The sequence below is a fragment of the Euleptes europaea genome, chromosome 1, assembly GCF_029931775.1.
Source record: "Euleptes europaea isolate rEulEur1 chromosome 1, rEulEur1.hap1, whole genome shotgun sequence".
Lineage (NCBI taxonomy): Eukaryota > Metazoa > Chordata > Lepidosauria > Squamata > Sphaerodactylidae > Euleptes > Euleptes europaea.
This window is the reverse complement of record NC_079312.1, coordinates 52,058,177-52,073,999: the sequence shown is the minus strand read 5'-3', so window position 1 is coordinate 52,073,999 and position 15,823 is coordinate 52,058,177. Positions and strand designations below refer to the sequence as shown.

General features: G+C 41.6%; 1 protein-coding gene across 1 annotated transcript; it reads right to left on the bottom strand.

Annotated features, from left to right (window-relative positions):
* Positions 1 to 2,319: 2,319 nt before the first annotated feature.
* Positions 2,320 to 10,961, bottom strand: THUMPD3 (THUMP domain containing 3). The gene is made up of 9 exons (XM_056852727.1): positions 10,704 to 10,961; positions 9,547 to 9,624; positions 8,389 to 8,889; positions 7,670 to 7,800; positions 6,956 to 7,025; positions 5,585 to 5,700; positions 3,455 to 3,562; positions 2,813 to 2,936; positions 2,320 to 2,451 (listed from the first exon to the last, which is right to left on the bottom strand). Exons 1-9 carry the CDS (start codon positions 10,959 to 10,961, stop codon positions 2,323 to 2,325), a joined length of 1,515 nt encoding a protein of 504 aa, XP_056708705.1. The 3' UTR covers positions 2,320 to 2,322.
* Between the last annotated feature and the right edge of the window lie 4,862 nt (positions 10,962 to 15,823).

Here is a 15,823-nt window from a genome sequence, read left to right as displayed (position 1 = left end):
TTAGAATAATTCAGTAAGTGGTTTATTTTCAAACTGAGCTTTCTTCAGCTTTAAGTCTAGAGATCATTTTCCCCAAATAGTTAACTCCGCACAGCAATTTACAGAAAATACTGTAAAATAAATCTAATAAATACCTATCGTAATTTGGAACCTAGTGTACATATTGTGAACCTACTGACCCATGTTCCATGGGAACCAAATGAGAATACCATTTGTAAGAAAGTTGTATATGTGTTGTTAGTGTTTCAGTAGGGCCGGAAGTGTCCCAAGAGTTTTGTAATTCTAGACATTTCACTTTTTTTTACAGTATCAGGAAAAAAGTGTCCTGCACCTTTGTTTCTATAATTCACATTGTCCCGCTCTTTTTCAGTCTGTCCTACAAAAACCTCTTTTTATAACCAAGGTGATGATGTTGTTCTCAATACTGCAAAAAGCTTTCAATAATGCTTGTTTTTTCATTAACAGATAGCAGAGTCCTTCACAGAAGATTTCAGTAACTGTACCACATTTAAGACACGATGCTATCTCATGTAAACAAGAGTCTAATGGCCATGCAATGAGAACGGATAGTTGACTGATTTTTTTTTTTTACCTTGGGCTTTTGTTTTTGGGGTGAATTGTGTTGTACAGATGTTGTGGTTTGCTGTTGGATATTTTGATAGTAGGTGGTGATATTATGACTTTTTTATGACTTTTTTTATTCCCAATGTCATCAGCCTTAAGCCCTTGCTTGGATAAAGGTGAATTAAAAAGGCAATAAATAAAACTGTACTAAGGAAATACGTATAACTTCGGTTAAAAGAAATTACCTGTCTCAGGCGGTCTTAATGAGTGCCAGGACAAATAATGAGTGCCAGTACAAATACAAGATAACCCTTGGTAGAGTCTTTATTACATACCAGTGAAATTATAAACTTAAAAGTTCAATACAACAACAACAACAAAAATCTAAGAAACACTAAAGTAATGCCCATAGGCAAAAGCTGGCAACTTGGGATGGCAAAAGTGCTTTACAGACAGCGTTATAAACAGAGGAAATACCATCTTTATATCAACTAGAACAGTTCTGGTGTGGCTTTCTCTCCTAAAAAGAACCTCATTCAGTAGGCTTTCAGGTCTGCCTGAAAGCCCACAACTGATCATACAACTCCTGAATGCCTTAAAGAAAACCTTCAATAAATTCCAACCAAGTAAACTTTTCTCCATTATATATGGATTGAAAGACCCTAACATGTTTTTGAAACTGAAGAGCAGTGCCTTGATCATTTTCTTTAGAAACCCTTCTTTTAGTTCTTTTCAGGTGGTGGGGAAAGACTCCCAGATTTGACAAACCAGTTACAACACGTGTATTAAACTATGGACATGATCTACTGGTAACTGCTGTGATCTTGCATAGATCGGGTTCATCGGATTGTGCCCGAGAGCCACTGTTGTCCAACTGTCAGTCTATTTTAGGTAAGCAAGTGGCACAGAAATCTGCTTGTCTTTATAAACTTAAATTCAACAGGACTATAAACATTCTGGTCTAAAATCTATCCCGTCTCCAAAAAGTAAGAGCAGCAAATGTGAGAATAACTACAGTATTTTGTTCAAGTCTTATTGTTAATCAGACCAGTGACTGTAGACAGTAAGGCTGATAGAACATACACTCAGCCCTATGAATAGTAGCATTATACATGGCACAAAAAAGTAAACATAAAATAAACAGGGACTTGTTTGAGGTAGCAGGTAAGAACATAAGAGGCTAGAAGCTCAGTAGTGCTACCTAACAGAGATGCCATCATGAACAGTGGCAACCTTGACTTGTTGCCCATTATGGCAATGCAAAAAATCAAAACAGTTTTCTCCACTGGCAAAACGTTTTCATTCAAGCAACCCATGTGTGCCTAAATGATATCCCCATGTGGCTATTACTCGCAGAAACAGTCTTCAGAAACTTGAAACAATACTTGCAGAAAAGTTAGGTCTTCTGCAATCTGGGGTGGGGGGGTGGGGAGAAATACAGCTTCCCTTGTTTTTTCTCAGAACAGGTAAGTTCCCTGTGACTATGAAAACAAGTTTACATTTGCACCCAAGCGGAAACAGTAACTCAGATTTACAGGCAAATAAAGGAATTACTAGTTTCATTTTTCTACTTCACCCATGAAGCTCCTTCAAGAGCTTCCGACAACAATCTTTTCCCTCCACCCCAATGGATCACTGGATCAGTGTGCTTGCTTGCTCACTTGTTATCTTCTGCTTATTCAAGATTTTAATATGGGATGACTTGGAACTTCAGTCAGACATATTGCAAAGAGCCTTCAGAGACCCAGAAGGAAGTTACTACTTTGATTTTGTCTCTTCATTTTTTTCTCCAAGACGTTTCAGAAGATACACAGCAGCATGGAGTCCCCCGACATTCACCCAAATGGTGTGCGACTTTCGCCATATGTGTCCCATTTTGGACAAGGCCTATAATGCAAAACCATACCAAGTCTGGATTAACAGAGTCTAGCAGACATTCAGGTTACAGCTACTTTTCTATTTTAAACTTCAGTAGTAGATTTGACTGAATCCCCCTTTGTTTCAAGCATTTAACTGCAGCTGGACAATAAAAACAGGACTGCTGTGGGCACTACAGTTTAGTGACCCGCCCTTGGCCCCATCACCAAAAATCCTCATTTATTCTGAAAGTATTTCCTGCCAGAAAAGCATTTGTTCTGGATAAAAGGATACACCCTTTAGGCCAAATGACGTTTTCTGCCATCAAGTGTCAGCTGTGCAGTACAAAAGCATCACGACGAGCGCCTGACTGCAGCCTGCCACTGCTTACCTTGGCAAAGCATTTCCTGTCTTGAGTCAACAGCACAGCTCTGCCAGTCCTTGGTCTGCAGATCCGACCCATCTCCATAAGGCAGGCTGGGTAGAGATCCCAGTTCTTTTTCTTAGACCCTATTCTACAGTGGAATGGAGAAACAGCAGCACGTGAATCGAGTTCTCAGCAACGAAAACCAATTTCTTCTCAGCAACAGCACTTCATAAGTTACAGCTGTATAAATTTGCAGCAGTTTCTTAGTGATTCTGTTGCACTGCCACCTTCTGTCTTCATGCACACTTCACCCAAGTGAAGAGTATATCCACAAAGTGGATGTAACTGCCTTCTGAAGACATCTGAAGATTCTCAGAAATATAAGAGGTCTTAAAGCTTAGGATTTTTTTTTTGCCATCGAGCCACAGCTGACTTATGGTGACCCTGTCACCATAAGGCAAAAGACATTCAGAAGTAGTTTGCCATTGCCTGCCTCTGCGTCGTGACCCTGGACTTCCTTGGTGGTCTCCCATCCAAATACTAACCAGGGCCGACCCTACTTAGCTTCCAAAATCTAATGAGATTGGGCTATCCAGGTCGGGACAAAGATTTGATAGCAACTTTAAATCAGAGTGTAAATGGCACATACCTTCAACAAATCCTTACCTCTTTCCAAATGGCATATCTGTCACAATGACATCCACAGAGCCAGTTCTTAATGGTAGACTGCAGATATCCCACTGTATATTATCTATGGGTTTGCCACTGGATGAGCTATTATGAATTAAAAACAAAAGTCAGATGAGTTACTATTTTAAAAAAAAGCTTCTTAAGCCAAAATGCTTGTCATTTTTAAAAATTTAGAATTGGGTAGCATTTGTAAAACAACTAGAAGAATCCTGTGAAAAATTGAATTTTATTTATATTCTATCTTTCATGCCATATACAAAGGCTCACAGGAGGTTACAAAAGGATGTACCAAAAGGAAAGGTCACAGTACAGAAGAAAAAAATAAAACAATTTAGTATATACCAAACAGCCCAACAATTCAATTCAATAAAATTCAAGAAATTCAATACCTCCCAACAAACCACTATCCAACAATATGCCAAGATTTTCAAGGCCAACCTGGAGCAGCGCTTCTCAGCTCTTATCTGTTAACACCTCTCTTGTAACTGAGATTTATTGATGACATCTTCATCATGTGCACAGATGGGAAAGAAGAACTTGAAAAATTCAGCAGGCCTTCAAGCAACTTCCACCCTACCATCAGCCTGACTATGAACCAATCGACAGAAGAAATATATTTTGTAGACACAGCTGTACAAATACATATTGGAAACATAAAACCACCTTATACTGGAAATCTACTCATCGCCAAACATATCTACATGCCTCCAGTCACCGTCTTTAACACACCAAACGATCCATTGCGTACAGCCAATTTCTACGTTTCGGCCACATCTGTTCTGATCCCTCAGACAGATTCTCATCTGCAGGATCTACAACATACATTCTTGGAATTGCAAGACCCACCTGATGTAGTAAGGAAACAACAAAGCCAGAAAGATACCAAGGGATAACTTGCTACAAAATAGGTCCAAACGAAACAGACCACCACTGGTAGTCACATACAGCTCCCAACTCAAACCGGTCCAATGCATCATTAATGCCCTACAACCTATGCTGGACAATGATACTCCTCTGTCACAGGCATTGGGAGGCAAACCCTTTCTTGCATTAAACAACTTCTCACCCACAGCAATACCCTCATGACATAGCTACAGACTCTGGTACCAGGCCCTGCAACAAACCAAGATGCCACCTCTGTCCCCATATCCACTCTGACAATACAATAACCGGACCTTACACCAGCCTTACATCTCAGGTTTATTTGCTTGTTTATCTTCCAATGTTATATATGCCATTAAATGTCAGCAATGCCCTTCCACCCTCTGCACTGGACAAACAGGTCAGCCTCTACACAAAATAATAAATGGATATAAATCCAATATTAAAAACTACAACACTCAAAAACTAGTAGGAGAACATTTTAATCTTCCAGGTCATTCCAATGCTGACCTAATAGTGGTTGTCCTCAAACAAAGAAACTTCAAAGGGAAATTACAATGGTGAGATTGGAGTTAATTCACAAGTTCAGAACAGTGCATCCTTTACTTCTGCATCCTTTACAAGCATTCTTTTCAACACCCCTCCCACCTTTTGACTGGAATATAAAGACTCAGATCTCCATCGCTACTCATATCTGACAAAGGGAGCTTTGACTCTCAAAAGCTTTTTTAAAAATTGCTGTCAATTCACAGCTGACTTACGGTGACCCCAGTGGGGTTTTCAATGCAAGAGACGTTCAAAGGTGGCTTGCCATTGCTCGCCTCCATGTCACAACCCTGGCACTCCTTGGTGGTCTCCCAGCCAAATACTTGCCAGGGTCGACCCTGCTTAGCTTCTGAGATCTGACGAGATCAGGCTAGCCTGAGGCTATCCAGGTCAGGGGCAAAGCTTACACCCTGAAAATCTTGTTGGCCTCTACTGGACTCAAATCTATGCAGCCAACAAAAGGATCAATACCCTTTGAAGGCCCTTTGAAACAATAGTGCTTTGTAATGCATTTAAGAACAACAAGGGACAGCATCCTCCCTCATCTCTGGGAGGACATTCCATCGGGATGATACTGAAACAAAACTGATCTGAGTGTAGGAGGCACTGCTGGGAAAATCTGAACCAATACAATAAACAAATGTGAAAATAGCCACTGCTCTGTACTTTCCTTGTTACCTTTCTTTGCCTTGAATTTGCTTCAGCAAAGAGGAGATATTATTTGCTGTTCTCTTCACAGCCTGTGGATTGTTATCCCCAGCAATATGAAAGCAATTAGGCCATTCAGCAGCCCCCTAACAATGAGAAAAACAGTGAACTTAGGTTGTTTCATTGCTGTTAACAGATTTCAGTCTAATTCTGGAAATTACCAATATACATTTACACATGGGGAAGAAAGAGGATCTAACCGTAGTACACATCCCACTCCCAATTACCTTTGTAGAGATGCCTGGGTTTTGTTGACTCGTCTACATGAGAGAATATGCTACATTCAGGGTGAATGTGATTTAAATCAAATCGATTTAAAACATTAGTCATTAACACTAGATTTAAATCATGGTTTTCTACATAAACAGCACTTCTCAAGATGTTTTCATTCGGGCCACCAGGCCTTGCATTTCTCTGTTGCAGTGTTTGCATTTTGCACACATGCCTGCCTTACCCATAGGTAAAGAAACTTCATTAAAATATTCCCAAACTGGGTATCTTTTATGGCCAGCTGCCATTATAGGTGTTCTCCTCCAGTGAGAAAATAATATGATAAACCTCAGGTTATACACACAAAGATCCCAAAACTTGTGGAGAATTCTGCTCAAAAGGTTTCCCCATCATTTTTACTGCTGGGCCCTTCCTCCTCACATTTAGCTCCTTGTGCAGATCTATTCCATTCTAATCAATGTTCTATTCATTGAACTTCTGGAAACTCAGCACTTAAGAGGTAAGGGGTTGATTCTGTGTACATAGATTTGCAAAGGAGCAATGGATTAAGGTGTTTTTCTCCACTATGTATGTTTATTTTATAACATTTTTGCTGAGAAGAAGAGGCATGTTATCTCTGCAGACAAATTCTCAATTTTGAGAACTGCAAAACCAAGCATCTGTAATAATATCTTCTAGATAGAAAATTTCCCCCAAGATAATCTTACAGAAACCCCTGGAAGAGCACAGCCTTGTGAATGGAAAAATAGAATTCATTTACCAAAATTTTTTAAACATTGCATGAATATACAGCCTCATGCTACAGTATTTTTTTCAAGTTTTATTGTTAATCAGACCAGTGACTATAGACAGTAAGGCTAATAGAACATATACTCAGCCCTATGAATAGTAGCAGTATACATGGCACAAAAAAGTAAACACAGAATAAACAGGGACTTGTTTGAGGTAGCAGGTAAGCATTATTTGTAGGTTGGAAGTCTAGGTGGTCAATACATATGAGGTGAGATGGCACTTTAAACTGGGCAAGAAATGCTAATCAAGTTGTGTTACCAAGGTATGCACTCTTCTATGCATTGCTAGCTATACTTTAGCTTTCAAAATACAAAGTACCTCTATTGGTATGGCACCTGTTCCGCACATTGGATCAATTATTATATCCGCTGGCTGAGGATCACAAAGTCTAAAAATAAATTAGAATCAAGGAAAATCAGTGTTGGGGAAAAAAACCCAATATCAGCTTACCAAAGTCTATGTAATAGCTGAAACCAAAAGCAAGCATAAAAAATTAACGTAGTTCCATGCCTTAGAAAAAACAAGATTTTAACAAAACAATCATCTTTGCATTTTAATCCTATCACTGCTTCTGTGCAACTCAATAGCAAACACACTGATATTAAGATCCCATCAAAGTATGTCCGACTTGAAACAAAGCAAACTTTTAATAATCAGAATATATTATTAGAAGCTTTATCTATAACATGGTTCATGCAGGTTGTAGTCTTTGTGTGCACTAAAAATCCACAAAAAAAATGTTTTTGTGCACTTTTTAACATAAGAAGGAATTCCACTCCGTGTAACCTACTGTGGCAGACTCAGGTTGCAATCGTAAACCCCACTGAATAAGATGTAACTTAATTCTCAGTAGACTACTTAGGAGTGCTCCCCCTGTTGCCCAATTCAAGACACACTGACATGATCTTAAAACAGCCAGTGTTTGGCTGATTATACGCAAGCAGCAGATAATACGCAAGCACATTTAGGGTACACTACACCACTTGAGAGACCTTCATCTGTTATGATTCCCAAGTAGATCTTCACACTTACCTGAGCATACCATAGGCTAGGGTGGATCGAAGGGTTGTGGGACCAAAATGTGTAATATTTCTTCTATGAAGACTCTCCTCAGTTAAGGCAATCCCCACTACCACTTCATTATTGTGAATGTTCAGAAGAACCTAGAGTAAAATGCACAGAACAATTAAATAGCAGAATCCGCAGCCTTGCCCCACTGCCAGTTCTCATCCATCTTCCTATTAATTCAAAAAAATCAGGATTCTATGTAGAATAGTGAAACAGACAATTCTGAAAAGATAACTATTCAGGTTGGGCAAATGCCCAACTAAATTTTTAAAGCAGCCTTTTTTATTTTCCTGTTCAGAGTACAGTATACAAAAAAAGTGCCAAAGAAAGCATCAATCCCCCCATTCTGTAGCCTGCACCAGGGGAAGTTGGTTACAACTAGACAGCATTTGATTAGATATCTCAGCACAAAATCTTTGCTGATGAGTAGGATAATTTTGAAAAAACAATAATGAACGAGCCAATCAAGTGGTATTAGATAAGATCTGAGTAGGGCAGCAATCACCACCAGTAGTCTCAGCCACTTCCATTTTTGCCATCTCCATATTATGCCTGTTGAAGCAGCTTCTCAGTACATGAGTGTTTGGAAAGATTCAAGCAAAGGCTAAAAGACATCATATTTAACGCTTTCTTGCTACAATACACACAGGAACTTAAGAAAAAAAAAAGCAGCTGTGTTGTACCTCCACGTCAAAATTGGTCATGTCTGCTTTCCACTGGAAGAAATCTTGCACAGCGCCTCCAAAATCTCTGGCTGCCTCATTTGATGTAAAGCTGTGATTATCACCAGCTCTGTTGCAGGTCACCCGGAACTTTAGCACCTGACCTTCCATTTCACTCTTCTTGCAGTCACCAGATTCATTTTCACCATTGGACGCGCTCTCATTTTTAGCATCAGATTGTTCATCTTTGTTTGGTGGTACCGCTTCATCCGTTTTGTGTGCATCCTGAATTTCAGCAGACGCCAAGCCTAAAATATTTTGCAGAGGTTCATGCAGATCTTTGTCAGTACTCTCTCCTTTCATGTCACCCTCCAGTTTGTGTTTCTTTGTATTACTCTGTTGACTGCCTTTTCTTTGTCTTGTTTTCTTTTTCTTAAGGCTTGTATTTAGTTTCCATACTTCCAAAGGGTCAGTCCAGGGCAGTTTCTTAGCTAGATCCTCTAAATCCTTTAGTGCTTCTTCCTGTAACAGGAAAAGTCATATATTAATAAGTCAATAATTCTGAATTTTTGCTAAATTTCAGACAAGTGGAACATTATTACCAAGTCAATAACATTCTATTAATATTTTATTAAAGGAACAGACATTTGTCTCTACAGGCAGTTGACAACCCTAAGTGTTATTGAAGTTCCCATAAGATTAGAAAGCACTATGTGATATGGCACAGAGGGTGTGCAAGCAGAAAAGAAAAGGATCTTCTGCATTTCTTTGGCATATAGGTTTATTGTAGCATGAATGTTCATAGGCAAAACGTCTACATTTTTAAATGTATGAAGGGGACAGAGTGATTTTATAATATTAAAAACATTTGACCATAAACAGAGTTAATATGGAAAGGTAACAGGATCAAATATAAACATGAAAATTATTATGGCACTGAATATAAGTGTAGCATAATCCAAGGAAACAATAACATTTTTGCAGAAAAAGAATCATCCGTAATTCAAACGCCAGGATAAGCAGTGAAACTTGATACTGGAGTCTAATTTTAAAAGAAAGTTTTCAGCAGTGATAGAGACTAAAAGTTCTAGGAAACCAGACATTTTAAGACAAACATCATAAATAATTTCCACCTTTTCTTCCCTTACAAAAAAAGTTTCAAGAGGAAAGATAACTTACCTTAGTCTTGTTGAACTGATAATCTTTGAACTCCTGAACTACAACAAATAAATTGTCCACTGATCTTAACTGGTGTACCTAAATGGAATTAGAAATACTTTTAAATGTTTTTAATACACACACAGTTTTGCCTCCAATAAAAACCTAGTCATTTCCTGTGGTTTTACATTTACGTTGTTTAAGCTTCTGCCACACCTGAGCATACATTGAGATCTACCAATGTACATTTTACAATGCAACTCTCAGATCCCATTCTGAATCTACTGTTTGCGTATATACATAAAAATACAGGTACATGTCCCTAATTAAGCATGATATACTGATGAAAAGACATTATAAAACCAAAACCTGTTTTCTTCTGTCCCCACTCCCTCCCCTACCTCATGGACAGCTGGCTTGCTCAATAGACGTGCAAGAATTCAGGGGTCTGCAACTGCTTGGTTTTCCCTGTCTGCCTCCATGGATCCCATCAAGACCCCAGGGACCACAAAGGCCTCAGATGAAGGTGGGAAGAGAGTTCACCTTGTTCCTCCTCCTCTCTTCCCAAGTTTCTCCTCTGCAGCCTGGATATGATCTGGAGCCTTCTCCTCCCTGGCCTGCCTCTCGGCCCCTTATATGGGCCAGGCTTAATTGTGTGCATGCCCAACAGCCTTCCCTGACTTGCCACATCTGTTTGCCTGGCCAGTTTGGCCCAGATGCAGCTCCTTAAAGGGGCTGCTTGATGATCTGTAGAAGCCATGTACTGTCTGGCCCAGCAATGCCAGACCTCTTGCCACTGGGGCAGCCATCGAAGCGATTGGGAGCCCAAAGTTTGGGGCACGAATCATGGCCTCCTGCTGCAGTCTGGCTAAGTTCTGGAGAAGGTCCGGCCTTGGACAATTTATTTGTTGCCAAGTCACAGTTGACCTATAGCAACCCCAAAGGATTTTCAAGGCAAGAGACATTCGGCGGTACCATTGCCTGCCTCTGCATCACGCCCCTGGTATTTCTTGGAGGTCTCCCATCCAAATACTTGCCAGGGTCAAGGCAGAAGACACTGTAGGCTGCAGTTCTGCCATTAGTTACAATCCAGAACATTTATAATGTGTAACTGAGAAGAATACTGAAAGCATATAAAATACCAAACAGGAAATATTATCCAAATAACGTCTACAAACCTGTGGAAGACTGATTACAGGAATTTCAAAATAGATTTTTCCTCGATCCTTGCTAATCCTAGACTGTGACCCTAGTTTCTCTTGCACTTCATCTGCAGCAGTCAGCTCAAAGCCAGTTGGTACAGTGGCTCCGACAGTGACCACAGTATCTTTACAGCTTGCACTCAGATTGGCTTCTCTGTTCTCGCCAAACTGTTTATGCGCATCACCGAGGTTCATTTCAGAGAATGCCTCTACAGCCTCTTCAGTTTCAGACATACCAACCGCACTTAAGGCCTCCACACAGGCTAATTATGTGTCTGTGGAACCCCTGTAAAACAAAACAGTGAAGTGAAGCAGAAAACATTTTAAACAAGTTACTTGTTGAGAGTTCTGAAAGAGACAGGGCTAAGTCCCCCCAAACCAATGTTGAGAACACAATCGCACCTTTATGCGGGCTGCATAATTTTATGCAGCCCACTGAGTCCAAGGGAGGAGGGAGGTGTGCTCCCAAGTGTTCATACAACTGCAGCCTTAGAAACAGCTGCATACTAATCTCTCCCCTCCTCGCCCCTATTATTATTTTAGACACAAAAGGGATTTGTGGAGTACTTCAATGACTTCATGCACACAGTGGGAAACAGTCCTGAAGCAACTGTGTTATTAAGATCAACTACATTATAACATGAAATGAGGGAACAAATGAACAAGTACACAGAAAAAGGGGGTAGGTTTAGATTAGGTCTTTGCTGATGCACAAATACGGCTTGAACTTTTGTTGTCGTTGTCAAGTATAAATGCTACCAGATACAGGCAAGGGACACAATTTAATACCTTTCATCAGCATTAACAGGAAATGATATGGTCAAATTATCTCCATAACAACAGCCACAGATGTTACAACGAAATGAAACAAAACATAGAAAAACGGAACGTCTGTTGAAACCCCTTTTACAAAAGGCACAATCCTGCGAAAATGAATCACGTTCTTAAATCTCTTCCAGCGAAACGAACGGGGCTTAACAACGCTTACATTCTGCCCGTACTTTAAAGCAGCATCGCAAAGCGTGTACGACAGGAGGCAGCCTATTCACGTGAATCCTGACCCGCTACAGATCTTCCTATTGCTCCCAAACAACATTTGCTTCGAGGAAACAGCGAGAGGATTTCCAACCGCATCCGGAACAAAACAAAAACGAACAACGGAGAACTGGCATTACACCCCAGTCCTCCACGGATTCCAAAACTGTCGTCCTTAAATAATTCAATGGGGGGGGGGAAATCACTACCAAAACAGTACGAACTTCGGAACCGATATTTTAAAAAGGCATAACGGAAATCATTTCCACTGACCAGGCTAGGCAATTTTAAAAAATGCAAACCAGCAGTGGCAGTAGCGGGTAGTAGGAAGAGGACTGCAGAAGCACCTTTCCTTCAGAGCCCCCTTTGGCGTCGCGGTCCGCCTTTCTACTTTCCGGTGAACGAAGAAACGGCAGGCGGGGAGCAGGCCACGCGGATCCCGGGACTCCCTCCTCCACGCACCTCCGTCTTAACGAAACTCCCGAGGCACGCGGGGGACAGCGAGGAATTCTTCTTCCGGGAAAAAGCCCCCTAGCCCACGAGCACTTCCGGGCGAGTGAAATGAATGGACGGGAGCCTTTCCTTCCTTCCTTCCTGCTCTCCCTCCTCAGCCGCAGGGACGGCTCCAGTCTGCCCCCTAGAGGCTCGTTTGAGGTTCGCGGTTCGCGGTCCCCCCCCCCGCCGCCGCCCTGTGTTGCTATGGGAACTGCCGCAGCTTTGGGCCTGGCCTCCTAGTCTAGCCTGAAGCCTACTGGCTCGCCCGCGCCCCGCCCATCAGCCTTTTGCTTTTAATTCGTGGGATGTTTCTAGCGTTCTTCTACCAAACCTTCCTTTCCTTTTATCTCTTAGAAGCTCCTTGATCAACTGATCTTTTTTTTTAATATTTTTTTTATTTTTCTAAATCATTATACATTCCAGTTCACTTACCAAAAAGTATAATTCTTTAACTTCCCCTCTCCCCTCCTCTGACCCCTTATTTAACATTGTCTCTCTCTTTGTATAATTTATCTAACTCAGTTATATCAAAAACATCCATATCTAGTACATCCACTCTGAATTAGATCAAAATATGTTTCTTAATATCACACTTAAGTTCGTTTCTACAATAATTTGTCCATGCCTCCCATTCTTTTGCAAATTCATTGTTATCTTTTTGATTTATCAGCGCCGTAAGTTTTGCCATTTCTACTAATTCCATCATTTTTTCAATCCACTCCGATTTATTTGGTATATCCGTCATTTTCCATCTCCTAGCGTATACCATTCTGGCGGCAGTAGTGGCATACATCAAAAAAGGTCTCTGGGTCACTATGGTGTCTGGTATTATGCATCATTTCTGCTTGATCAATTGATCTTGAGCAGCATATATCTAGTGTTGGAGGGATAGAAGGATCTACCAAACACTCTGTGATCTTTCCCCTTCACTTCTGTGGCCATTTACGCATGGGGTGTTTTGCCTTGCATTGGCCGCTCTCTAGATGCACGTTTCCCCCGTCCTAATTCTCAAAACTAAAAAAAAATCAGCCCCCATGCAGAGTTTTGAGGATTCGGATCGTGAAGTGTGCATCTAGAGAGCAGCAAATCCAAGGCAAAACCTCCCATGCATCAACGCCATGTGTTACGAAGTATTCGGTGCTTGGAGGAGACTTTTGCTGAAGCCTGAGCATCATGCTTGCTGTGTGATTTTATTGTGCAAGCGAAGGGGCCTTGAGCTTTCAGTTTTGGAGGCCGCAGCCAATAACCATTCTCAACAAGACGTGCATACACATTTCCATTGAAATCTGCGAGGCTTGCTTCAAATATTCACAGAAAGGATACAAAAAGTTAAACATTTGAAAGTGAATCGATCAGCACCCCTTTCTGCTGTTATGTGTACTTGATTTTCTGCATCATCTCCCTCTTCTCCAGAAGCAACCAAACAGCTAGTACGAGTTAAATGTCCCAGGGAGCCTCTTTCCTATCTCAGAAAATGGAAATGAGATGGTTTGAGGACTGCACAGTTGACAGGGAGCCAGATGGGTGGAACTGTGCTCTGCATATAAAAACCAGATGACCCGTTGCAAGGATCTTAAACAGTGCGCCATTGTAAAGTGAGCGTGTGTGTGTGTGTGAGAGAGAGAAATGTTTGAGACACCAGACAACCACAGTATGTTGTCAACTAGTCTGCATGCACAAGATTATCCTTCAGGACAATTAATCCTGGATCCCGCTTCTTTACTCAGTCAATAAAATGGTTTATAACCAATGCTTCTCACAGAGAGCTCGCCTAAATGCCACTGTTTCCCTTCCTCTGAGCTACATCTGTCTCCCATTAGATAGGCAATTAGGGAATGTGCTACGCTTTCTGGTAACTACAAGAAATATTTCTTACTGCCTTGACAGGCTGAACAGCTATCCAGGGCCAGGATGAAGGGGTAGTTGGCAGCAGGCTGCTTATCAAACCCCCCCTCCCAAGGCTAGCCAATGGGTAGGTCAGTCTGGTCATATAATTATATTTGGAGACACAGGAAACAATTCAGCCCCTGCTAGTTTACCTGAAGGGAAGGGATCGTTAAATGGTATTGAGAGGTAATGAACTTCAGTAAATGTTGCCAAGTACATCTTCCCCAATACAGTTTATTGTCTTTTCTTCTCATGGTATTGCTGTGGGCTTGGCCTCTGATCACTGTGGTTCGAGCTAGTCTACATGACCAAAGGAGTGGTAATGTATCATAATAGTTATAGATGTCTACTTGGTAGGCACTGAGTATTAGGAAATGGCTTTGTTCAAGTACCCATCAGAGCTTGGAAAGGATGCCACCCCCACCCCCGCTAGGGTTGCCAGCCTCCAGGTACTAGCTGGAGATCTCCCGCTATTAAAGCTGATCTCCAGCCAATAAAGATCAGTTCCCCTGGAGAAAATGGCCACTTTGGCAACTGGACTCTATGGCATTGAAGTCCCTCCCCTTCGCAAACCCCGCCCTCCTCAGGCTCCAGCCCAAAAATCTCCCGCCGGTGGCGAAGGAGGACTTGGCAACCCTAACCCCCACTGAAGGGGAAGGGAAGGTGTATATCTGTGCAAAAAAAGGGTAGTTTTAGATGCTGAAAGGGGCAGCAGGAAGAAAAGCAGATGGGCACTACTGGCTGCTGACGGAAGCTCCTTGGGGATGCAGGATCACTCTCTGCCTGAGTAGGGTAGTGGATCTGTTGCCCTATAGTAGCGTCTCTTTACCTCCACCTGTGCTGTACTTGTGCTTTGTAAATAAAATAAATCCTACAGAAATGTTATAAAGCACCAGTGTTCCCTCCTCCAAAGAGAACGGACTTGGGTAAGCAGTAGTCCCTGTGTAATGCCCAGATATAAGGGCTGGTATAAAATACTATGTACTCATATGCACATACATGGAAGCTTTGGGGAAGTTGGCATCCGGGAGCCATGAACCAACAAATCATGCTCTCTGTGCCTGGTACGGCCTTTCACCAGTAGAGAGCTCTGAATTACCTTCATCCTTAGGAATGTGTTTTCTACTTCCAAGACCTAGCACTTGACCTAGCACTTGCTTAGAGACGCCTTCGGGCAATATCTATAGGCTGTGCTAATTAGAGTGGAGTAGACACCTAATGTGCATTGGTGCTTTTGTGTATCAATCTGCTTGTCAGCAGCCATGGGCCTGCCCCATGCGAATGCATAAATGATACTAAGGTTCCTTTGTTTCTCTGGTGAGTAACTCTGCATCTTATTTGTGGGTTATTTCACCCCAGGTCTGTGTTTAGCTAAATAAAGAACTGTTGCTTTTAACCTCCTCCTAGTTGTCTTTATTGGACTCTATAAGACAACCAGGCACTTCACCTGGAAGTCTCACTATTCAGAGAAGTGGGGCACGTGTAAAATATTCTAGAACACCTCACTAGCAATGTAGATGGTTCACTCTGCACTGTTGCCCAGGGTTTCTAGTCACAGCCTGACAACCAGTGGGAAACCAGAGGGGTGCAGTCACGGCGGGGCAACTCTCAGTGATGGCATAACATCACTCACAGCCCATTCCTGAAAAGTTGGCGTGTGGAGTCGGCGGGGAAGAGGC